At 36.5% G+C, this 27391-nt stretch overlaps 1 protein-coding gene across 2 annotated transcripts in view; it reads right to left on the reverse strand.

Moving 5' to 3' along the window:
* The window catches only part of SCAF11 (SR-related CTD associated factor 11), a 48791-nt gene that overhangs the window by 13264 nt on the left and 8136 nt on the right, over nt 1–27391 (reverse strand). For both annotated transcript variants that reach the window (XM_049813627.1, XM_049813625.1), the window contains exons 2-10: nt 18844–18922; nt 17853–18007; nt 8473–8550; nt 6656–6753; nt 5526–5593; nt 4832–4887; nt 2314–2420; nt 1434–1523; nt 15–121 (exon numbers count right to left, since the gene is read on the reverse strand). In XM_049813627.1, coding sequence (XP_049669584.1) covers nt 15–121; nt 1434–1523; nt 2314–2420; nt 4832–4887; nt 5526–5593; nt 6656–6753; nt 8473–8550; nt 17853–18007; nt 18844–18904 — 820 coding nt within the window. In that variant the 5' untranslated portion in view covers nt 18905–18922. The remainder of the gene's footprint in view (nt 1–14; nt 122–1433; nt 1524–2313; nt 2421–4831; nt 4888–5525; nt 5594–6655; nt 6754–8472; nt 8551–17852; nt 18008–18843; nt 18923–27391) is intronic.

Raw genomic sequence — 27391 nt, forward strand, 5'->3', positions numbered from 1 at the left:
AAAAAAAAGTTTACCAAAGTTTTCCAAAGGCCTGATATTTGTTGGAAGAATTGTCCCTGCAACTGTAGTAGAAGTAAGAAGAAAGGTCTCAGCTTCAGCTCCATAAGACATTAAAGGAATTCTGGAAAAGTAAAAGCATTAACATCAGTTGTTTTAGCTGTTTGTAGCAAGTTTTGAAAACAATGCACAAAACTAAAACATTAGGCAACCACGACACTTCCAACCTCATCACAGTTGGAGAGAAAGGCAAAGCTGACAGTGAACAAAGCTTTCCTTCTCATATTTAATTTCAGGCTTATATTACTGCCTAATCTAGTAAAACAGTTTGAACAAGGTATGTTATGGCAAAGCAACATACATTTGGCTTTCTTCAAAGCCAAACATAGAACTATAACAGTCTACTCCAAATTAGTAGACTATACTACTGGAAGTAAAATTATGAACACTGATTTAGTACTTCAGCAGAAGAACAGCCTCTTCTGCAGAAAAATGAGAAATAGTCTACACAGCAATTTAGTAAAGGCTGCTTTTTTTTAAAACAAACAAACAAAAAATATATTTATACTTATTCAGACTCTCTCAGCAAACCTTGGGCAAGAAGAGAGTCTTGTTATTGATGTATACTTTTTAAGGTACCACTGAGTTGGAATGAAACTTGCAGGAAAAGTATATGTAAAAAGTTTAAATTTATTATTTAAATCCTAGGTCCAACTTTTAATTATAATTAAAAATCTCTCTACTTGCTCTTTTGTCCTTAGCCTTTGTTTTGTGACAAAGAGAGTAAAGAGATATGTAGTGAAATTAAGATCACAGACAGAACCAATTTCTTACTGTGTTATTTTAAAATCAGTTATTTCTATACTTCTGTTTTATATTCATGAAAACATCCTTAGGGTATGTTTTCACATGTATCCACTCTCTGACAAAAAAAATATTTTATGTTCTCTGTTTCATTTAACAGTACGCCTCTTAACTCTTTCTAGATGCATTTGTTTAATAAACAGTTACAGAAAGAAGTATTGGAACCAATCCATGAAAGGGAGGTACAGGGTGGGGTAGGAAATCAGACTCAGACTGATGTTAAAGCAAATGTAGTCTGATTTCTTGTGATAGAAATAATTTCAAAAGCACACTGAACACTAACTTCCAAATAGAATATACTTAGACTCGCATTTCTGTGAAAAAGTGACATATTAAGATGCACAAGTCCATGGAGTTACTATGCTTGTCATGAGTACCAAAAAAGTTTTAAGATATACAGAAAAGAATCTGTCGACATAAAAATAGCACGCAGAAAATACACAAAACTTTAACAAGTTACATGCAAACGCTATTTAGTTTTAAGATCAAACAATATTCTAAAGAACCATTTGAATTAAATTCCAAACTTGGAAGTATTAAGATCCTTTGGACTATGAATCCAAAACACACACCTTTCAACTCTAGCAATCACAGATGAACAGGATAATTCCAGTTCTTGCCTCTTCTGTCTGATCGCTGCATTGACTTCTGTGAATTCTGTACTGGAATACCAATTTCATACAAAAAGTTACAAAAAGTAACTTTGTACTATTTTGTATTTCATATTGCTGCGATAATTGCTTCTATCAATGACTTTTTTTTTCAATTTAACTGTATTAGAACTTTCAATAATCATGATGAAACTATGCATGGTGCTTGTTTTAGAGAGAGAAAGCAGTCATAGCAAACATAACAAGAGTCCTAAATAAATGAGGCAGGCAGAATGGAAAACAGGACATGAGAGATGTCTTCTGGGAAGCCGAAAGATGGAGAAACTTTGCATCCTTGACAAATTAATGCTTTTGAATGCATGGCAAAAAGTTTTTTTTCTTTTACAGAGCTGAAAACATCCAGACAATTTTTTGATTAGGCCTTATTATCCAAAAAATGCTTTATATTATTTCTAATTCTATTATTATTATATTATTTACTGTTAACTGTTTTGCTAACTGCTGTTGTAGTAACAGGACTAACCCTTTCCTATCCAAGGCTTCAATTCAGCAAGTTTAAATAAGACCTAAAAAGAAATCTTATTAACTTAATTAAATAAATGAGATTAAAAGCACACACTTAAATATTTTAATACCGAACACATGACAAAATTGGGGTTTGCCCTTAATAATACTCATTTTAAAATATTTGTGTTTATCCTTTAACAGCTTTTCATCAATGCAAACCCAGGCAATCCTCAAAATATTTCAAGGCAGTATATATAGACAGAAGCAGAAGGAACTATAGCAATCTACAATGCAGTAACCCATCAGTTTATATTAAGCACTAGTATATACTAACCAGTCATTTCTACAGCTAAAAAAGGATTCTTCATTGCTACCACCAGCCGGAAGCGTGCTGAAGAAATTAGTTCTGAAGCACTCATTCCAGCAGGTCTGTCTTCTGGGCTACAAAAAAATTTGATGAATTAAAGACATCCAAAATAAAATAATTAGCATTTAATACATGAAGATGCACTGAGATTAAATCATGTCAGCAAGACTTTAGGTCACAAAAAGCAGGCACCACAGTAGCTCCATAGTTATATGCCAAGATTTACAGTTACAGCAAACAAATTTTCTCTATTCAGTCTCTAAATTTTCAACACCTGCTCTTTGCAGATAAACTTTGTATTTTATCCAGGCTTTCCATGGCAAAAGCATTAATGCTCCATACAGAAATTATGAATAAGTGAGCCTGATCTTCACCATTTCACAATTCCCATTTCTGCTACCTAATGAACCATGGTTAAGTACAGCACTAGCACACCTTCAGACCGACCCCTTCACAGCAGTTCACTGCATGTTTGGTTTCAAAGTAATAGGAAAAGCTAATGGAAGTAGGTGGGATTCTCCTTTGCCCTCAGGTAGGATTACAAAATTGAAGATGGACTCGTGCATCTGTTTACTTGGCCCTCACACAAAGGCACAATACTCAGAATCCACTTCATATTTCAACAAATACCACCTTCTATTTCAACTGTTAACAACGCCCAGCCACCCACTCTGTGCTAGCACATTGCCTTTTGCATTGCGTGCAGCGAAGAGCTCGACTCCGTTGCCGTTGCTGCGTACTGGGCTGGCTGCAGGGCAAAGAAATCCAGACAACAATTCTGCAAACACTCCTCCCAGACTGACCTGCACTGACCCATTTTTTGCCATTTATGTCTTTTCACCTAAAGGGTTAACGCAACATCGAATCTGACAATGACATTCCTTTTCATTCCCCATGGCTGGTATTTTAAAATGGGAACTCACAGGGTCTTCCCATCATTTTCTTTCAGAATGTATTTACTCTGATGAAAAGCAAACTTCGTAATGGGATGTATATATATGCTTGTCTCAAGTATGCAGGCATTATCCATACGCTCCATCAAACTTTGGCACAGAGAGCTGGTTTTAATTGGAACATGCCCTATTTTACCAGTGGGCAAATTTTAAGTTTCTCCTAAAAAGCTGTTGGTTTTAAGTTTTATTTCAAAAATACTATCATTTTGAACACTAACATTTCTCCCTCCATCTAAAAAAGCTATCCAGATGTTCCACAAACATCCTTATTAAATGGTTGTTCATCAATCAGTGCTTTCTTTTAAATTCTTTTACATTTTGAACATTTATTGGATAATTGAGCCCTGTAACTCCTCCTGAAAGTTTTTAATGACTCTACTTTTGTTTATGCACCTTTTCTGCAACAGGTACCATTTAAGACGTTAATGCTATTAAATAGTGCACAACAAATCAGTGAAACTAGATATGAAGGCATTCACCAACTTTGAAGTCTAGTTAGGGATTGATCTACCATTAAGCCCTGTCCTTCCAGTTCAAAACCTCTTCAATTCAATTAAAGGTATGTTTAACTTTATGTGGTAACAGAACCAAAATTCCTAAATACCTGACTTGGAAGGGGAAGGCTGGAGCTGAAGATATCCCTGAGCACTATGGTGTATAAGCACCAAATAAAAGTGACAACTCAGGCCACCAGCTATTGAAAAGACATATGATGTAGTATGTGCACATATACTACATGAAGGCAGCAGGCAAAACAGGGACTTGAAAACAGTTTTTCCTCCAAATTTTTAAACTTCAGGTAAGACAGAATGATGGAGAATGATGACATTTACACTTCAGAATCAAATGTATGGCCTAAAACTATTTCATGCAAATACATTTAGAGGTACAACTATGAATAAGAAAGCACTCATCACCAACTTGTGTCCCAGAAACACAAAATATTTTTGAAAGGAGGGAAGGCAGAAATCAAACAGAGCCTTTATAGCTCCTTATAAATTCTGCATATTATAAGCCTGTTTTATAGGCTAAAATACATGAACTGAACAAGAAACCTGGAAACACATTCTTGTGCGTAATCTCCCATTAAAAAAACCCAACAACTTGATGCAAACTATAATGTCTGTGGCTTATTCATATAACAAATTACTTGGTTGATTACGACTATGTATTTTCATGAAAATAATGAAAACCGTCATATAATGGTACTTGGCTAACAGCTTGTAGCCGATACCATCTTCTTTTGGTAAATACAGATGAGAACAGGTTACAGTATCTTATAATGCAGTATCCTAACCTAACTGAAAATATTTACCATCACAAAACTAAGTTTAATCTGACAGAGAAGCTTCTATAACCGAGCACTATATTCTAATTACTTCCTTCAAGACAAAAAGAGCCAAAATAACAAAGTTTGGATCATGCTAAAATTAAAAAATAGAAGTTAACCTTAAAAATAAGCAGAAAGGTAGTTTTAAAAATGCTTTCATGAAAAAAAATATGTTTACAAATGTTTCATTATCAGAACCAACCTTGTTTATCTTCACAGACAGAGCTTTCTTGTTTTGTTTGTCATACAAAATATTACCTGTGTGGAATAAGAAACAAAACTTTGATCTTAACTTTAGCATATTAGTTTTTAATTGTTTGTCAAACTCACTAATGCAGTGAGATACATTTTCATTAACTACTCAAGCTTTACAATGTTTTTACATACAAACTGGGTAAAAAAATTAAAATGCATGCACCTTCACAATAGCTTTTTCTATATCAAGAAGTTTTCACCTCTTCAGATATGTGATTGGTTTCATAAGTTACGAACACGCTTACCAAAAAACATCTATTAAAAAAGCCTCTCAAAATGGCAGCCCCAAAATACATCTAAGTGCTTCTTGTGTCTGAACGCTCACCAAAAAACTTCCTGCGAATAAAAGCTAGTCATTAGCTTTGCCCCAACTGTCTGATGCAGAAAATGACTTTAGGCTGAAACCAAATCCATTTCACTTGTGACTGAAATCAAAGAGGCAGTCTTTCCAGTAGAATAAGAACAGTAGTTTCACATACTGCAGTTTTGTTCTCTTAAGTTCCATGCTTTTATTCCTTGGTATTTGGTTTTCATATGCAAATGTAGGTAATTAAAAAAACTGTCTCATCAAGAAAAGAAATTCTAGAGGTCCTTAATAAAAACCAGCAATTCTAGCAAATGGAGGACAAATACCAACTTACTGTATTTTTTCTTCACAACTTTGCTTAATTTTGCTCTTAATGGCCCTCTGTCTGGACATACAGCTCTTCTGCAACAGTAACAGAAGATATTACAAAAGTTATTTCTGGGCATATTTAAGCTAACAGTATATACACCCAAACAAAACCAGTTCCTATTTTAAGGAATTTTTATTTTGTGCACGTAAAGCGAGTTCCGACTGCTATTAAAACCTGAACTTGCATTATGTATATCGTCTTCCATACATTAAAAAACACAGTGCTTCGAAAAGCTTACAGATGGAAAAAAAGAAAATCCATTTACACAACAGAAAATATCGGGTATTAAATCTGACTGCTTAATTTTGCTTGATTTCATGGCAACGTGTGAAAGATATTATAACCTGCTTGCATAAATACTTTGAAGAATATCAAAGTCAATGGTGATTCAGAACAGAGAGGTGCAAAGATCTTTCTAGTAAGAGCCAAAAAAGGTAATTTACTTCCAGCTATCCATTCTGTAGTGAAGTCTGCTTCAAATTCAACCTCAAGAAATCTGTATATACCATACATTCCATTAAACTTTAGACTTTAGATTACTATTATTTAGTGAAATTCATCTGTGTGATCCCGATCTTCCCCTTACACAATGCAGCAAATGTGACAAGATAAAGCTTCTCAAAACAAGAATGGTATTTCCAGTTCCTTCTCAAACTCACTAGCATAAAAATCAGTTCTTGACTACAACTACATTTTCTAGTAAGAGAAACACCACCAATGTTTATGATAACATGCAAGAAAGGGTATGTCTGTTTAGATAACCAAACAAAAAGATTTATATTGTTAAAATATGATCTAGCCATAAAATCTTAATTCAAGTTAGTAAGAAATTTGTCAGAATTTCTAGGAAAATGCAACTTTAACAGAGCTCAATGCAAGAAATACCTTGCTCTGTACCTCTTGCTTGCTATTGCAAGTATTCAAGTACGAATTACATCAGTGATAAAAGTAAAGCTAAACTATCACTGATGGAAAATAGTTTATTTAAAAATAAACTTAATATTTAAAAAACTCCAGGGTGTACATTTTAAAACAGCTGAATTTATATTTTGAATATTCCAATGAGAATTCTTGAAATTAAGTGGACAACCAACCTCACAAAACTTCTCATCTTCGCATGGCTGTATTTTCCCTTATTGCAGGCACAGTTTTCCTCTTCTTCCTTCCTCCTTAGTTGTTTTTTAACCTGAACCTGTATTGAAAAATAAAGCCAATCCAATCTAGAATCTCAACACACATGGGCTTTAAATACATTCAAAGCCTCTTAAGGTCTACAGAGAAAATAAGCTCAAACAGAAGGACTCAAAACCATTTTAAATCATTACTTCTTTAATCTCACAGTTTGCAGATATGATTTTTTTTTTTTTTTCCATTTGTTTTCCACGAAATGGAAGAAAATCCACCCTGGTATGTATATTGGCTATGCCAGAGATGCATACTAATTCCACAAGTCCAAAGCCCCTGAACATTCTGACTGCCATGGCAAGTATCTCAAAGCTATGCGCTATGTTCCATTGAGAATTTGGAAGCTAAGATTTATAAACTAAGTTGGTTGATCTGAATACACAAGGTTCACCTTGGGAAAATGCTGAACTACCACTCAATTTCAAACGCTTCCTCATAATTAAAACCCACCCTATTTTCCTGTAAAATAACTTACGGATTTCATATGACATCATTTTTTCCCCCACATCTTCAAAATTCTAAGCAAGCAGTACAATTTTTATTACATACTATGAAGTTACTTCAACAGCTACATCACAATTGTTTGCGTTGCATATTTTGTACTACTTCGTTCTAGAATCTTGGCTTTATATGCAGCTCCTTAATCTGCTGGCATTCTAATTGTGAGTATCACAAAAGGAAAGCTGCCAGCTTCCTGATAGTGCCCCTGCTAACGCTGACCACAGTATCAGCATTTCTCAATACACTTTCCATCTACCCCTACTGCTCCAGTGGCTCTTTTTCAGAGCAGGACCCTTGTTCCCTGCCCACCTGTTTACACTGCAGTTCTATGAACAAAGAACCTTTAAAAACTGTATTTTGATACAGCCTTTACACTCTTCCAAATGAAAACTTCAGTTTATCTTGTTTCAAGCTGCTTCCTTGACTCTTTAGAAATAAAGATGATAATATATGCTAGCACGGTTTTCTATGAAAACAAAGTATTAGCGGCTGTCAGTCTGGCTCCTTTGCAGTTAACTACCTGAGCTTCTAGAAGCACAAGAAACAGGCAGTGGGAGCATGTTTTCTCAACATCACAAAATGCAAAACCAGCACCTTAGGAATTACTTATAACATAGTATCACCACAGAATTTCAAAACTGTACACAGAATTATCAGCAGCTTTCTATATAGATTTTAAAGATCATCTATCAGAATCCAGTTTTATTTTTCGAATTGATAGACTACTCTCCAGAGCAGTATTATTCAGAAGAGCCGAAAGCTGAAAAAATTCAGAAATTTAGGTTGAATAAGGCTTCGCATTAACTGATTCCTCTTGCTTTCATGCGTTTTTGTCTGTGAATTAGAGGGTTTGAACATACAAGATTCACCTCAGCTAAAAAAAAAAAGGCAAAATTGCATGCTAATTGATATAGCACTTGTTTACAAAACCTGGTTAAAAAACCACTGAGACCAATTGCTATACTTCTATTCTTGGATATATCAGGAACGCTCAAAGATACTATGAAGTAGCAATAGCAGGTTTGTGATTATTATTACTGTAAAGATTCACACTGAAAAAATAATTAAGAAAAATTCCTAGCTTTGAATATATAATAGAAACATTAAAGCAACAATTATTCTGTTAGGAAAGCTTATTTAACACAGGTGTATGAATAAAAGGCTTCAGCATAACTTGGGTGCTCCTACAACTGAAATTGTTTAAGAAAATAAGTCTGGAACTTACCTTTATCTGCTCTTCTAATGCATCAAGCCTGCATACTGCTTGAAATGGTCTGCGATCAATAGGACATGAAGCCTGTGTCTGAGAAATTGGTTGTCTTATTACAAAATTTGTAATAAATTAGGAGATGTCTTATTTTTCTATACTTTTAGTCACTATTGTAATAGTTTACAGAAATACACAAAATTACAACTTGTTCGCATTAAGAACGTATTTGCACACATTGTCCATACACTCAGTATTTTGTTTCATATAAGTAGATCTCTCCTTAGGGGAAAATCTAAAGGAAACAAGAATGTATCTCAGAAGTTGTGTTCAAAAAAAGGAAAAACATTTTACATTGTTAGCTACATTTTAATTTTTTTTAATCCCTGTTAGGAAACTCTTATTTTATACCAATACAAAAATGCCCTTCTTATTTCTTATTGTTCTAATGTTTTATTTCTTAATGTTCTTTTCCAAAGATAGTGTGTTGGGTCATGTACCCCCCCAAAAGATAAAACCTGGAAGACCAACAGCAAAGATGGTAACACTTTCCCTCATCTTGCATATCTATTTGACTATACTACATCACTTTTTTTTTTCCAGTCAGTAGAGAGAACATATTCCCACTTTTAAGATAACTAAAGTTTTACAAATCACTTTGCAAGAGAACAGAACTGAAGAAAGTTGTTTTACCCTACAGTTTGATGGAAACACAGATTTATTGGTTTTTCCCCAATCACCTCTTACAGAGGCCAGAGTACATCAGATAATGCACACACACACACAGAGAACAATAAAATATTATTAACCACAGAACAGGGGAGCTTCAACTGAAGCTCCACCCAACTGGATCATGTAGTGAATCAACTTCCAGAGAAACACATATTAGATATTAGTTTTTGCTGCTAGTGAACTGTTTATTCATTTTAATTCCATATATGCATTTGTGGGAGGTTTGGTGGGTTTTCTTTGTTTGGTTTGTTTTTTTGTCGTCCCCCTCTTCATTCCATTGGCGTTCACAGGCTTAGTTCAGAACTCTTCTAGAACAAAGAAAAAAACCAACAAACCTCACACCCAGCTTCCAGCCCTAATTCATCCACTGAACAAGAATCAGTGTGTGAATAGCATGCCCTTAAGAGGCATGCAATTTCTGCCCTTAAGACAACTATCAGGGTATTACACTTTTTATTTATGCAAGCAAGATGCAGTACTAGAATTGCATAAGCAGCTATGAGAAACTTGCATACGAACTCTGCCCTGAAATTCAGTAAACTTCATTCTTGTCTTTTCATTGGGACTTTTCATTTTCCAGTTAATTCTGTTCTTTTCTCAATTTCAAAGAGTGCTCAACTGCTTTTTTACCTACACAGCCCCCAAACCTCAAGCATTCAGGCAGCTTCTGATTTCAATTGAAGTAGACAGAACAAAGTTAGAGTGATTAAAAAAACCACCAAACAAAACCAAAAAAACCCCAGGGGTAGTTTCATGAGCAAGTTGTTCAACAAGAATGTAAGTTAAAGCCATTACCTCTCCTTTTGATGCTCTGCTATTTTATTCTAACTAAAAACTTCCCCTGTTGGGGGATACCATTGTTCCCTGCAGTGTCATGGCCTTGGTTGAGAAAAGCATATTGGGTAATTAAGCCAGTTCCCTAAGGACTCAGATCATGAAGACCGTTTTTGTCCTGTAGTCAACATAAAGTTAACCCACAGTAACATAGCAGTGCCTTGTTCAGTTGGGATATTTGATAGCATGTGATGCACTGTAACTGTTGAATCGGCTGCCAACTTCAAGGTAAATACTTGGATTCTTAGATATACCAGACTGTCAAAGATAGGTAGGAGGAAGTTAATTTTCTTAGTCATTTTCAGTCTCATATCAGAATTTACCTTAGCTAAAAAGTAAGTTTTTCCAAGAATACAATCTGTTTCTACATTAAATTTACACATGAATATTAAGTTATGTTCCCAAGTTTAAGTCACAGCACATTATGTTTATTCATTGCAATGAAGCATCATAGACTACTAAGTGTTACTAGCAGCAATCCAAATGACAAGTGTTTTCGCTCCACTAGAAAAATATTCAGTTATATGTTCAGTTCTTCTGGACAAATGTTTATCAATTACATAGTTACACACAGTAGTAGAAAAAGAAGAAAACATTCTGGAATAATCAAAAGCTACTGTTAGGCTCAGATATTTTCAGAAACAGCAGATGTTCTTTCCATTCCTACTCAGTTGCTTTTCATAGCCCTAGCATTATTTGGTAGTTCACAACAAATATCAAGAGAAATTCTAGGCAAGACAGGACAGTCCCATGTGCAGCCCCATGCTCCCCAGCACAGTACAACTGTTGGGTACCCCTGAGGTAAGCTAGAGGTTACTTCATCTATATAACGCTTTTGTCTAAATGTGCATCAGCTCTCATCTGTCTGCTAACATATAAGACAAGCCTTTTAAGTGGAAATGGAAGAAAAAAAAATCCCCTGTCCCTTCTCCCAACAGGAAGACTGAATTTGGGCTGCTATAGAAAGGAGTGAAGGCAAAAAAAGTTGACTACATTTTTACAAGAAGCAATCATGAGGAATGGTGGCCTTTTACTCCTCTCTCTCTCATCTTTTTTGAGAATATGGTTCAGTAACCAAAGCAGGTGTTGAGTCTTCCTTCATTCAAGGCAAGTTAGCAACTCCTCTCTTCTGAGGCTTCTGTTCAGATAGTATCATAAGTAATAGTGAATGTACACTGTTCTTTTGCAGGGAAACTATTTAAAAAAAAGAAAAAGAAAAAAGCCATTGAGATACAATGAGTCCAAGCAGCAGCTATCACTTTTGTTGTGCACAAGGGAGGAGAGGTGTGGGATGTGCCACAACCTTAGAAGAACCCAGCTTCATACATATTTTCCTTTAACATAGCTGTTTAAAAAAAATCAGAACATGTAGTATTTAACATAATCATCAAAATCATTAGAACCTCACAGCTGGTATTTGTGAGCTGCTTTGCTTTTCTTCCCAACAGTGCTTTTCTTGGAAAAACATGGAATAGTAGCTCAGCACAGTTCAATATGTTTTCAACTGTTTTACTCTCCACACGAAACTACTCATAGTTTTCATGTCAAAACTGGTAACTCTGCAGTGATTCATTCTTTCACTTATCCTGTGATATTTGGAGAACTCTTGATAAAATATGTAAGCATTCAGGAAGTCTGCAACCTCTGAAAAGATATCCATGCATGTCTGTGTTTGTTCTTAAGTTTTCCAAAACCTCATTTCATAGTGGTTTTTTAATTTTTTTTTATGACCCTCTAGAAAAATCTTGCTTTAGCTCCACAGGCATAACTTGATGCTCAGTATTCCTGTAACTGCTACAGCACCACAAAACTGCGATCTCTAAACTCAAGGAGTAAGAGTCCCTTATTTTAACTGCATCACTTCAAACAGCATTTGAACAAAGTGAAGTAGACAAAAGGCTGAAGCGGTTACTATATTCCAGCTAGGAATTTTCAGGAAGCTACACAACTAGGTGCAAGCTAAAACATACTCAGCTGATAAAATAACTTTGGCAGATATCCCCACCTCATCAAGTTCCATGTTATGAGGTTTCATAGTAAGTAATAGCAAGATGCGAGTATGGAATTAAAGTTGGTGCAGTAAATCTCTTCCCCTTAATATATATATTTTTTTTCCAAGTGGCCCATAATAAAGTCTGTTCTTCAACTACTGTATTGAAAAGCTGATCTCAAAAGAAACATGATCCTGCACTCTTTACTGCTTCTTTATTAGAGAACCTGTTAAGCAACACAAATAATACCAGATTCTTATAACTAAATTCAGGCTTAAAGGTGAGGTTTAGATTTTAAGAATAACATCTGTATATTTCACTCCACCTAGTAATAATAGTACACTGAGAGGCCCACACAATTCCACCTCCAACTTCAGTGAAAAGGGAGACTGTAACCACACATGTAGTGAGAAACACCTCTCCAAATATTGATGCAAGACGACGATAACGACATCAGGAAATGCACTATTTTCTAGAAGCGTGTAAAAGCTCAGGATGACTTTTTTCTTTTTCATCTACTTAAAAAAAGTAAGTACATTTAAAGTTTTTACAGTTATACTTTAGGAAAGCACTATTTCTGACAAGAGATGTTAGGTTCTGGGTGTTTTTTGAAATCTCATTCATGGATAGTAAAGATACAGAGAGCAAAAGAACAGAGATTCTAGTTTCTACAGCAAATCAACTGGCTACCTAGTTATAATTCTAAACAGCTGTCTTCTCTCTATCTATATCATGCAGCTGGCTAGTCCTTAACTTCCAACCCCAAATTGCCATAAAGTGTTGACAAGTTCTATTGGAATGGTGGCAGTCTTTAGGAAAGGACAAAATGATTCACTATTTGTAAGGATCTGTGAATTCTGTGATGAGAAAGATACTGTGTCATTGTACTTCCTTTGGCAATATATTACTGGAAGGACTGAAGTCAAACTCAAAAACACACAGACTTTTGCACTGCACTTTAACAACATTAACTTTCATAAGTTGCTGCGTGAAGGTACTTGATAAATCACAGAATCACAAAATGGTTAAGGTTGGAAGGGACCTCTGGAGGTCATCTTGTCCAACTGCCTTGCTTCAGCAGGGAAATATGCCAAGAACAACTGTATACCACGAAGACAAACATGGAATTTGAAAAAAGGTATCTAACATCTAGATTTTCTAAAAGAATTTGATTAATACAGTTTTTCCATGCAACAGTTCCCAGATGCATTATCTATGTATGCATTACCTTGCACATGCTTGAACAAGAAGGGTTTTTATTGTTGTTATGGTTTTTAGGTTTAGTACTTCTTTGAACACATTGCATATATGGTTCATGAATGTAATCTCAATCCTGCCAGTGCTCTGTACTGCAGATCACTGTGGCTCTTGTTGCCCTATGAGCTGATTCCTTCCTATATCCTTTAGGACAAAAGAAATCCAGATCAGAAAGAATACACATTAAGAATTCCAGTTACCACACAGGTAACTCTCTTTAGCCTCAGAAGAATATACATGTGCAGTATACTCTGCATAACCAATGATCCAAACCTTATACCAGCACAAAGGAAATGACTATTCTAAGAACAGAAAATCTGCTAGAAACTTAATGCAAGACAGCTCTTTGTGCCAACTGCTTGGTTTTATTAAGTCAACCACTGATACTGCACAGGGCCTGCACGAATATGCCCCAATACTCTGGGGAATTTACAGCTGAACATACTCTACTTTCACATCCTCCAGAGGAGGAAAAGTGAACAAGGGAAACAAAAAAATGAGATCAACCAAGGTGCAGGGACTGAGAAATAAAAGCTTAGTAGGGGAGGGTCACTGAAATCAACGTCTCTTACACAATCATTGTGATAATGCAGACAATACACTACCTCTTTTCTTTAGCCCTCTTCTCTCATGATGGTTCATAAGAGGAATTACTAGAAGAGCAAGGATAGAAACCCCCAGTATATTTATTAGCACTCTGAAGAACACAAGGGAAGTTAAACCTACATTAATCAAGAGTAAATACTTACCTCCTCCAAGTTAAGATTGTTTTCTTTGAACAGAATACAAAAAAGTAGAGAGTTTTCCTCTAATGCACACAAGCAAGATACTATTGCTGCTAAAGCAGGTGTCTTAGCTGAGGTGGTTTTAGCTACTTCGCATATCTGCTTGCGATAGATACCTAGTTAACCTCCCTTCACATCAGCTTTACTTAAATGTTTTCACAACTTATTATTATAAACTAGAACACATGCTTGCCAACTGAAATAAAAAAATATAAGCATACCAGAAAAACAATGTTAAAAAAAATATAGTTTTGACCCAACTAGTTTTAATCTGCTAGTGGTATTCCAGACAAGAGAAACACATGATGTAATTACTACCTTTGGTATAACACAACAGTACCGATGGTGTTTGAAGATTCTAGATAAGGATTTTTTTGTTGTTGGTCGGTGTCGTCGTCGTCCCCGTCCCCGTTCCCCCCCCCCCCCCCCCTGTTTTTTTTTTCTTTTTCCCTAGACACAGGGCAATAGCCAAAGCTCCCTCTTTGTTATTTTGGACAGAATAATGTTATCATGTACATGTTCTTTAAACTGAAAGCAACCCTTCACTTACACTGTCCTTCAGCACTCCCATGGAAGGAAGGGTGTGTCCAATAACCCCAGCTCCAGATTTAGTGCCTTTTAGTTTTTATGATCTTCCAACACAGCCTCACTGAAATACAAAGTCTCAAGCTTGAAAGTCTCCGTTCCTAAGTTACACAGTGTCAGTTTACAGAAGCAGTTGACAGCTAGCACAGGCTGAGTGACATTTACCTTAATCTCTGCACGCCTACTGAAAACAGTCCCCAACAGTCTGCCTGCTCAGTACTGCCCAGCAGTTCTTGGGAGAGCACTGGTTAGCATGGCCACAGGCACACAAGATGCCAGTGTAATAGTACAGGAGAGTTTAACAGTGTAGGCAACTGAATTTAGTGCACAGTGATGCTCTCAGGTGCTGCAATTAACTACAGTAAACATGTTCCTTAAAATGTTCTTCTCTCTTTGGCTATTTAAAAAAAAGTTAATTGAAAGACTAGTCTCAGTGATTCTGGTCTCCCCCTCATTTTTCTTTTAGGAGTTGGACACCTTTCCTCAAAGGGAAAGAAAATACAGCAGACTGAACTGTAACGTTACTTAATTCTGAAACTAAATGCTCAGATTTAGCCATTAGGACCTAATATATTAGATGTTCTGTGGCAAATTTCCTATCCCTTTTTAGTCCTTCATGGAATGAACCAGAAGATACTCACTTAAAGGCAATTTTTATATATTGCTTTTAAGTGCATCTCTATCTACCTATATTGTCTCTCTCCTTAAAAAGTGAGATCTTCAAAGTGTTATGGCTGCTGCTTGCAGACAGAAAACCTGCTGGTACAGGACACTTAACTGCAGCTGCAATGTTGAAAATCTCCCATAGATATTAGAGGGAGCAGAATAGTAAACAAACTCTTACCATCTGCCTAAACTACCCTGGTTTTAATTAGAATCTACACAGTTGTATATAAAAGCCATAAACTCTCAGAAGAACAATGAACATGTACAATTTGAAAACAAGAGTTTAAAGAAGTAGTTGCTCCTGTTACATTTTAAAGTCCAGATGCAACACAGAAAGATAGAGGAAGTATCCAGCTTGAACACAGACTGCTGGCAAAGCCTTTAAGTGTATGGAGCATAACTGTAGATACACAAAAGAGCACTTCAAGTAATGCGAACATTAGGCTGTGTTTTACTTTTGTGGTTTTTTTTTTTTTAAGATTTTGCACAATAATCTTATTCTCTATTTTGTTATTCTTCAGCACTTAAACAGCAAAACAGCAGTTTTAAAACCAATTTATTTCTACCAAGGAAAAATACTTCATCTTTAAACAGAACCTGGCAGAATATTTTTTAAAGAGCAGACAACTTCTATATCTTCATTATTTAGAGTGACTTAAATTTGACTACTTGCCAATTATTTAGTTTTCATTAGTTACGATCAACCAAGAACTAGCAGAGAAAGCTAAACCTTTTGCAACACTTCTCAAAGAACAAAAACATTTACTTACTAAATATTAACAGTGGACACAAAAACCACATGGCATCAGCATGCTTCAAATGGCCACGTGCGTATAATATGTTTCTATCATTCCGAACTATAAAACCTCATCTGCTTCTCACAGCTGAAGCCTCTGAGCATCTGTCAGCCAATTTTCAACACCTTTCCCCCCCACCCCTTTTACTTGTAATTAAAACTACTAGATTAGGCAATGGAGTTTCATGAACTCAACAGGTCCAACTGTCATGTAACCTCAAACAAGGAAGACTGGCTGGTTTTACCCATCAGATGTCACTAATGGAAAGAAGCAGTAGAAGACTTACGCAGCTTTAAAAACACCCCCCCACCATCACATCTACTTCACCTGTAAACTTTTAAGAGCAGAAATTGCTTTTATTCTATTTGGATAGTACTTCACACACACACACACAAAATTATTGGCACGACAACAAAAGTGTCATATCATTCATTTGCCTCTTTAAACTAAGAAATTTTTCCTTCCTCACTGGGCTTAAAAGCATCTTTGTTAAACAATGTGAACAAACTCAAATCCAGCAGCAAGCCCTCCATCTACTGTACTGCCTCCCTGTGCATGTCACTATTTATTGCCTTTCAGCTGTCATTGTAACAACCAGCTAAGGAAGTCAGGATAAAATTGTGGATGAGTATTTCCTGTTCCCTTATAAATAAAAGCACTGCAATTAATCATTTGCAGAATAGAAAATCTGGCAACAGGAGAATTGGTTTATTATCTGGTTTGTGAATCTAACGCAAGTTTCATCTAATAACCTTTTTTAATATCTTTTTTATGTTACTGTCTGTCTTTAGTAATAAATAACACAAAAATTGAGTTAAAAATATAGTAAGTAAAAAATAATACATAAATAAGTATATTGTAGATACACATACATATGATACCAACCTTCTAAAGGATATACTGAAATCAAAATTATCATTTACTTGAAAAGAAAGTTATTGCAAAGAAACCAAGTAGTGGTCTCTACTACAAGGAGCAACCAATTCAAGTGCACAGAAACAGGACAAAAAGCAGCATCTCATTTGAATACCCCCCCAATACAGTATAAAGCAATTCTAATTTGGTGTTTTATATGGACAATTGAAAAAAGTTACAGGAAAGGTAAAGATACCAAAGACTTAATGCAATGATTACAGGACATATGTGAGAAAAAAGGGACTAAACACAACAAGATCATCAAGAATGTGTTCAACAAGTCGTTTTTCTTTAAGGTTCCAGAACTATTTACAAAGGTATTGACATAGATCAAAAAACATCCATAATTAAAATGAAAATTTTAAATTCAGAATAGCACTAAACCTTTTAGCTGAATTCTCTTTAGAGTTAGAAAAGAAAGGTTTTATCAGACTCATTTTGTAGACTAACATGAAAGCATATTGTTCTCAGCCCTGAGAGTTGACAGTATGACTAACAGCATAAGGGATAACAAAGTAAGATTAAGCTAATGACACTGCAGTATTACGACATGTACATAATACTTTCTGATCTTCCAAACAGCCAACACCATTTTTTTACTGATCCTTAATCTCTAGTAACCATTAGTAAAGTCAGGTTGTCTAGTGAAAGAAAATACAAAGTACTTTATTGCACTAAGGAGAAAGCTTCCTGTGATCTATTTATAAACTGGTCATTGAAACATGTCTGTGCAAAGTCAGAATGCATAACTTATTATCTTTAAAAAAATATCTGTAGGTATTAGATACAATAGATTCCACCAAAAAATAAACAAACACTTTGGTTCTCAGTCTTACCTCAGCCCATTTAAGAATGCAAGTCAGGCAGAAGGTATGACTGCAGTTCTCAGGAAAACCAATCTCTTGTTCTAGAAGGCAGTTCAGACAGATGGGGCATGTGTCACCATCGTATAATAAAGTAGAACAGGAACAGCTTTCTTCATTTTCTTCACCTGGTATTAACAACATTGACACTTAGAATTTTTTGATGGTTTTTGAAACAAAGTCCTTCTAAATTTGAATAAAGTGGCAATAAGACACTATTTTCTGTAGTTAAAAGCAAGTTAATAATTTTCAGGTCTAATGCAGTCAAGACACTGGCCAGAGCAGTAGTTAAAAGATGTATTTCAGGTAAAAAATACTACGCAACGTATTTCATAGACTACTGTACCAATATTTGCCATTAAAACAAAGGAAAGTTAGCTCTAGTGCTACTTAAATAAAGCACCACACAGTGTTTCCTATCGGCCATGTAGTCATTTAGACATTGTTCTCCCGAGTTCTTTCTCCTCAGATGTTTGCACTCTCTCTCCATGAAATAAATTACACCAGATATTCTATATTCATTATCTTACATACACATGGTCTACCTTTATTTTAGTTTCCCACACTTAGAATTATTTTAATCTGAACATCCTCAAATATTTACCTAATCATGTACATTAAATAAAAAATGCTCCTGATTTTGTTAAAGTTAGAAATTGTTTTCAGAATATAAAAGGCAAGAACTTCTCTTCAAGGAATTTTACTCTAAATTAATTATTTGTTCTGAATAACAATTACTATCTCCATTTTTGTTCTGCTACTAGAAGTCAACAAGTGAAAAACAGAAGAGACAGGAAAGGGTTTGGGGACCCTGAAGAAAAATATTATGCTGAGACAGTGGATATGTTTGCACAACTTCTTTCAAAACTAGCAGCATATTATTGAGAGAGCAAATGTTAAATCTGACCTTCACAGCTTGAACCCGAGTAATATACTTGAGTATTTTCATACACACAGACTTTACCTTCCATGCCTTCATGCTTCTGACCCTCAGTATCTTGAATACATTGCTTTCTGTTCTTCATCTTCTTACAAAATGTAGTCTGGAAAACACAGACACAGTTTGCACAGTTCTTTTAGATTGCAACTTGAAAATAAAAGTGACCACTATGGATTTAATGAGCGTTCTCCATTTCATTATACCGCTGTAGAGTAGAAACACATGACATTAAGAGTTATAGATCATTTACAGTCTGTTTGCAATTTATGAGCATCATTAACGCTGTCTAGCAACTGATACTTCCAACCTGAAAACCGTTTTTGTCCAACAAATGCAAAGTTTTTGCAGTGTTTTAAGACCACCAATGGTGCTTTTATTTTTAAAAGTTAAATGCATCGCTAAGTTTCTATGCAAACCACCCCACATAACACTGCAGTAACTAACATCTGCAAATTGCCTTTCATAAATGGTTGAAGCAACAAAATTAAACACACAAACACCAGAAGAGTTAGCTGCTTTCCAAATCCAGCATCACCGTAGTAGCGGCAAGTGAGAAGAATGAAAGTGGCATATATTTGCTTGCTTTTTGCTTTTGTCACACAATTAGAACTACCAGCACTCGGAAAAAAATGCACGGAAAGTTGTATCATCCAACAAGGGGACAAGTCACAAGCACAGGTGCAATGGAGTATCACAAATGGGGAGGATGCACCTTTTCACTGTTCTGCAAGGGAGCAGTATGAAATAAGAGTAACAGAGAATATCTTTGTGATCCGCATCACATAGGTTGAAAAGAATTTGATCTCGCATAAGAAAAAGCATATGTTCTTTGGAGGCCTACCTCCTACACACAGAATGAAACACACTTGAAAACAACAACAAAAAAGTATCTACACCAAGGACTGAACCTCCTCCATTTCAAACTCCTGTAGTCACAGCAGAGGTGGTATAAGCACCTAAAGCTCCAATTGAACAGCCCTAGAGGGACCAGCAGTTTTCTTTGGAACTATATAAAGCTTTAAAAATTATTATTATTTAAAAGGAAAAATCAAAACTTCACAAGAAGAGATTAAAGAAGTCAGAAATTACCAAGATCTGCTACTTAAGCATTTAAACCTGAAGCAAACCAACTGAGGTTTCAAACCCCTTACTCTTTAAAGCCTTTGCTCAAAAAAAAGCAGCAGGACAGAGCCAACAAATGCCACGACCACACTCCTTGACTGAACTTTCTCCTATTTTACTTACAAACTACACTGGTTTCCCTTTACCACCTGGATACCCAGGAGGTGGAGAGACAGAATTTGCCTCCCCAAACTTCTCTTCTGATCAAGTCTTTATTGCTTGATCTTGGCAGCAGGAAGTGTTTTAACGATCATTTCTTTTTGCTGAGAAAAGAAATGCTGCAGCAGATACCCATCACATAACACACTTCTCACTTTTTTAGGTAATCCAAGAAAGCAGGACTCTGATCTGTGAGTCTTGAGTACAGTTCATTAAAGAAATGGTCAAAACTGTGAAACTAATTAGAAATCTGTAATTAGAATTCTAAATGGCTTCAATGTTCTCATTAGAAACTACTTTTTAATCCCCCCAAAGGAACATGTGAATCAAGTCAACTGAGGGTGGGGGAAAGGGAAGGGAAAAGGAAACAAAAATCTAGCTGTAAGGGAATTTTCCCCCTACAATGCTATCCTATTTTGATTAAAAAAATAATAATAAAGAGACTTAAAAAGATATCATTAGGATAAATGCCATCAACTATAGAGTAGTTACTAGCACTAATCTTAATTCAGACTGTTGCAGTGAATGCTGTAAGTTGTATGCAAGTTCTATGACTCGAACCACCACTGATCAGACCACCACCTATTATCCTTTGCAGACTAGGCAAGATGAAACCCAACAAAAGCCAAACTGCTACTTTAAAATTTAATGCCTTAAATAAAGCAAAACCTGCATCAAATTAGGGCAGGCAAGACCATCAAAGACATTTGAACTTAAAATATGAGATGGAGGTCTGTTGTTTTCACTCTGATTTGCAAGAGGACTTAAGTGGCTTTGGTCCCCAAAAGTTTAAATCATGCAGTGGTGTGTGGTATACATGCTTTCATATATAAAACCTAAGAACATTCCTTCCGCTCTATGTCTTAACAAAACCTCAGCAATGCTTCACAGAAGCAAAAAAATCCACAAGCTGTGCTCAAATCTCTCTCAACCCTAAAAGTCCCAGGACGCATCACAGCTGAGACCACTTAAAGACAAGATTAAGAATTCTGCACTCCACATCCATCCACAGAAAAGGTTTTAAATAGACATAATCTAGACACCAAATTGTAACTTAAGCAGTAGCTGTAAAGTACATGTTTATTATAAGAGGTCTTGAGTTCACTAAGGCAGACTGCAGAAAGAGAACCCATAGAAGCTCTTTAGATTCCAATGCCGCTGCCCCCCACTCCCCGAAAAGGTAACCTTTTCTCCATTGTACTCTCTCTAGACACAAAGGCATCCCAGAAATTCTTGCACGGTTACAAAAATTAGAAAAACAGAGATCCTAAAATGTTGACAGAATGTCAGTAAATCCAAGATGTGCAGCAACTGAAAACATTTATGCAGTGTTACATCATTCTTCTCACAAGCCTATTATTTAAACAGGTAGAGTGCCACTAATGCATTTCACAGATCACTTTGCACAGCACACCTTTTTTCCAGTTTGACATTGCGCGTTTCTCAATGCAGCACAGGAATTCAATACTACTGAAATAGAAATATTTATGAATAAGAGACATCATCAAATTTTACATATTATTTAACAAATTAACTTTGGAAAGACCGTTTTCTCCACTATTTTAAGAGGGGCATCACAGGCATTGGAATAGCGGAAGGAAGAGTTTAACACTAAAGATTGACATTAAATTTATAAAATTAAAAACAGAGTTAGGAAAAGAGAATGTAGTGGTTTAGCAGGACTAGACAGCACAGAAAACAGAACTCTTATTTGTCCCAAAACATGACATAGTCCTTTGGATTCTTCTAAACTTTAAGAAGATTTGAAAGTATTTCCCAGACTTTTTCATTCCAGCTGCATGCCATACAAGAAATCTGTAGTCTTTTCTAGGAGGAGACAGTGAAAGAAGTGAGATCAATTTTTTTTGGTCATTCTCCCAGTTACTAAGTTGTATGAGCTCACATGAAGATCATATTATGTCCATATCCATAGCGAATCATGTCCGATCAGGCTAATATGTATGTGAAGAATGCTACTATCCGAAGAGTACTTCTACCAAATTCCAATGACTCATGACCAACACGTCATACGTTTAGTTACGATCATTCAGTTGCTGATGTGAAACATTAGAAATACCTCAAGACCCACACATGCAAGGCATCTGACAAGACAGCAACAAGCACTATACTATGTTAGTGCTGACACCCTCCCCCCCCCCAACTCTATAGATAAAATATTTTCCAAGAATGCCTGAAGGCAGCAAAGCATTTCAGCCAAGATGGTCGTTTCCTGATGCTTCTAAGTTTTCAATGGAATTACTTTGCAAGAGAAATACCTTATTTAATTTCAAATCTGGGATAAAGGGAAGAATCCTCTAGTATATTAAAGTGAAAATGGTGAACAAGGACACTACCACAAGTACATCCTCTGTTATATTTAAAGGAGTTAAACATTTAAGTTTCTAAGTTATTGTTTGAGGGAAATTCCTGTTCTTGTCTTCATGGAAGGCAGAAGCCAAAGACATTTGCCAACAAAAGTGCTTAAATGAAGTTAATTGTAGAACCTGGGAATATATTCAACACTGTCTGTCTGAGGAATGTAGCTTCATGATGTACTTGACTCCACAAAGCAGAAGGCAGCAGACTGATAAAAGTGCCATTTACACAATCTTCTGTATCGCAAAAATTTAAGTATGATTTACCTTTATTTGCACAAATTATTCATACAGTTCACAACCTAAAAATACAGATGTACTTCAACGCTAATTCACTGTACACGCAGAAAGAAAAAAACTTAAGTCTGTTCAAAGTCACGTAACTGAATTTCCTATTGAACTAAAATCTACATTAAAATCTGAAAATTAAATAGACACAGGAAAATCATCTGATGAAAATCTGTAGTAGTCTAATTATGCAACACATGAAATAAGTACATTTCCTTTTTGACTAACGACAAGACAAAGTCTTTACAAGCTTTCTTTATGTCCTGTAAATAAAACGCAACAGATAAATACACTCTTCCTCCAATGCAGTAACAGTCCAGGGACCTATCTACACAGAAGTACACTTGGAAAGGGGGGTGGAAATCAAGAACACATGCAACAAGATCTCCAGTAAGCAAGTGCAAAATGATGTACAAGACTGGCTTCTTCTTGTTCCCTTAACAGACTTAACTTAGGAAACATTTGTAATTAACATTTCAACTTCTTAGACATATGTTGCATCAATACCTATAGGAGAGCCTTATTTTGACTATTGTGTTTCTATTAAAAATATTTTCTCTTCTTTTAAAAAAGATTTGTGGCACTCTATTAGTTGTGTTTTGATTTCTTTACTAACTCAAGAAACAATCAGCTTCAAAACTGAAACAAGTCAGCCATACATTCAGTTTACAGAAACTGTTTCCTTAATACAACTACAGTAACACCCTTTACTCCCACCAAATTTTTTGGCAGCAATAAGTAGGACTCTGCCCCATGCATTTTCATGGTCTTCAAGAAAACTTGGAAGGAGGTTTAAGACTCTCCCTCAGCAAGAATGTTCTTATCGAAAACAGATCTTGATAATTAGCTGAATTTACAAAAACAGATTATTTTTTTTTAGTAATTAACGGCGGAACACTGAGTGTCCTCTGGAGTTCCCCATATGGGCTTACGATAACCTCCGGACCATTATGGGGCAAATGCTGCTAATGAAAATTTTGAAAACTTTTGCCGAAAGTCCTGTGCTATCTTGGGAGATGGGCTGAGGAAACACTTAATATTTCCAATGGCAGCTGAACATTTGAAAAGCTTTTTACCTACTTGTATTGCCAAGTCTAATGCAACACATACTCCAAGAAAAGAAAAGAAAAAAAAGACACTATTGGGTAGTTGCAAAAATACATCAAGAACCTTCACAGTTCTTTTTACTTGGAAAAACTTTTAATTTGTCTGAAAAGCCTGGAAGGTAGACTTGCTTCAAGTGACAATCCAGTAGTGTTGTTTGCCCTCCAAAAAATGAGGGCTAAACTGAGAATCTGGAAGCACTTATCCTGGATTTGCTCCTTTGTGTAGTAAAATCTCATGGCCCAGAACATTAGCGAGAATAGAACCAACAGGCACACTCAAAAGAGGGCTTTTGAAGAGAATCTTTACTCTTTGTATGCTCAAATTGCACCTTGTCTGCATTCTCAAATGGAATGCCACAGAACCAACAAAGATGAAGAGAAAGAAAGAGACCAGTGCTATCCTTTGGGGAATAGAAAGAGAAGCCTTTTTCTATAGGTGGTTTAAGCCTATTCATGTAGATCCAGTGTCTTGGAAAGAATCAGTGCTATTCAGGCAAGGAGACACTGCTGATTTAAAGACTCTTTCCAGACCCTCTAAGGATGCAATTTCCCAAGAGAGCTAATCTAATCTAACAGTTTGCTGCCACCAAAAGAAGCAGCTCTGTTTCTCACCACTAGCGATGGTGAGCAGACTCAGCTAAGAGCCACACATGTGCCAAAGAAATTGCAAGCGACAGAATGGGGGAGGGAAGACATAAAATGGGATCACCCCTTTTGGCAGTGGCAAGGTGCTAGAATAGTCAAGACTTTGTTGTCAAACTGCCCCCTTCAAGGACATAGCAGTACCTAGATTACCTGCGAAGTCCATAAAAACACAGGGTAAAGTCACAGGAGAAAACTGTCAAAGCCAAATGGCTCTAGAATTATACCATCCTAAACAGTACACTCCCTTCTGCCGACCTACCCCTACCCTATACAAAAGAAAAAAAACCAAACCAAAACAAACCACCACAGTGGATATCCTCCTCAGGACTTCTTTTCCCCACAGTCTAGCAGCACACTGACAAGCACACGTACATTGCAGATGCTGTGGCTACAGCTACGTCCCCGCTAGATTCAACGCTTCCATTTTTGTGGCCCCCTCAACAACGACAAACTGAATAGCAGCTGTGGACACTCAACCCTCACATCCAGTCAGCACTCACAGAAGTATACAGGACAACATCACAACTGCCTCCTAACTCAATGGAAATGTGCAAATACAGCTTGAGGAACTGCTGCAGTGGAACAGATGCAGCGATTATCATTTAGTAACCTATCTGACCATCTGAAGAGCCAAGAGTTTCAAGGAAGATTTAGAACCCTACAGTGGACACACACACATAAGGTAATCTCCTTCCTGTATAAAGCTTATAATCATCAACTGGCTCAAAATCCAGACCTCTTCATGTTAAGTCAAGGGAGTGGGCAGTGCTCCTCACTGAAGTTTAACAAAAGAGCACCTGCAAGACATCAGGGCAGTAAGAAATGTAATTTTATAAGACATCACATATTTGAGAATATTCTATACACTGTGGGGGGTCACACCGTGTCTCTTACAGAATGTTACATGTTGAAGTGCTGCTACAAATCAGACTGAACTCCAGTGTCTAGCATTTAAAACGCTTCAGTTTACTGGGCAGTATAAGAAGGCAGCCAAACAATGTCAGCAGTACTATTTCATGTATCCGTGCCTTGACAAGTCATGGTGATGCACAAGTTTCTCTAGTGTTCTACTATTACTAACAGTAACTGAAGAATACTTTATTCATCACAGGTTATTCAGATGTGTAAGGGTGAATAGCCATGTTCTAGCTCTAGTTAGAAAAGTCACTATCCAAAAAGCTTCAGTACAACACAGAACTAAACCAGACAGGCTACCAACTTGAAAAAAAGGGTAACCTATCACAAAACTTGTACTTTGCTGTTAATACCTATAACAACAGCACGGCACCAATTTAATGCTCTTAAGTAAGAGTTATTATCAAAGCCAAAAGAACCCAAAACCCAACAGATTTACGCATATGAGAGACTGAAGATAGTCACAAAGTTAGTGTCACTAACAGGCATCTATTAAGGAACTTCCCATACCTCTCTGTACTGGGAAATTCACCCATGGGACAAGCATCCCTTCACCTCAGAATCCCAGTCATGCAGCTGGCCCCCTGATTTACCAGCCTTCATGTTCCTTTCTTTCCCAAAGTAACCAGTTCTCATTGGTTTTTACCTAGTAACAATGAAAAATAAGGATGTAGGTTACAGAAGAACCATTAGCGCTGGAAAACAAGCGCTTAACGAAACGACAAAGTTGACAAACTTGTGCTAAAATTCAACTGATAATAAAGCTATCAGTCTTGAACAAAATTCCAAATCCCAGCCCAAGAACCATCTGAAAGAGTGAGCCATTTTATCAGTCTTAAGTAGTAGATAACTCAAGACAACACATGGCACCAAGGTTTGTGAAACAGTTATATCACCCCTCCTCCTCCAAAGATGACACACATGCAAAGGGCGATTTGCTTGTCAGAACCAGGAGCATCCACACAACTACTGGCACAATCCACATAAAGACTGATACTTCCACAAACCAGAAATAGTACAATGTTTGACCTAAACAGTTAAAGCATCAAAAGGATATTAATTCTCTTTGTCAAAAACACACTGAAGAAAGTCTCCCTCTGTACATCGGTTCTCACCATGCTATCACGCAAGGCTGAGCCCCATTTTCTGAGGAAGCTCATGAAGAGGTGAACGAAAGCTGATTACCAGCTTGCACAGCGGTTAGCAGCTTTTAGACATGACAAATCCAAGTTTGGTACTGAACTACAGTTACCTTACTGGCACTGATGGGTAATTATCTACAGAAGGCAAATTTCATTTCTTTCTGCACTGTCAACCATAAAATGCTTTGTTCCACTAGGATAGGTGGCAGAAGTTTAGGATGTCTCCTTAACTCATTTTAAGGGCTCATACCCCGTAAGCAGCAATGAGAAACTGTACTTCAGCAGATTCCTCCACAAGTCAATCTAAATCAATTATCCCTCCAGCATTTTCAGTATCTGCCAGCAGCTGTGAGGTTAACTCATCAGACCACATGAATTACATGACAAAGTATAGCGAAGTGACAGCTCTGTACTATTAGCACATTCAGGGTGCCCACTGACAATCAATCTGCAGACTGAGAACTAGATGAAGCTAAACTTGGTAGTTAACCGGGGGGGGGCACACTTTGAGGAGTTAGTTGTCACACTGGGCAGTCTCATTTGATTCAAAGTATAATATTCACAGCTGATCAATCTAACCTGTAATTTAAAGCTATGCTTGCATCCCTACTGGCTCTTCAGTGACATTTCTCAAGCTTGTGAGAAAACCCCCTTCCACTCTGCCAGAGGACAAACTAGGTTACTCAGGCCTCTGTCAGCTCTTGACAATACAAAAGCAGTGAGGACAGAGCCACGTAGTTTCCCTACGCGCTAAACTGTGGCAGTTTTGCAGGGTAGCTCCTCAGTAAGGCTGCCACTCATAACACTGCTTTCCAAAGAT

This window comes from Accipiter gentilis, chromosome 11 (assembly GCF_929443795.1).
Source record: "Accipiter gentilis chromosome 11, bAccGen1.1, whole genome shotgun sequence".
Lineage (NCBI taxonomy): Eukaryota > Metazoa > Chordata > Aves > Accipitriformes > Accipitridae > Astur > Astur gentilis.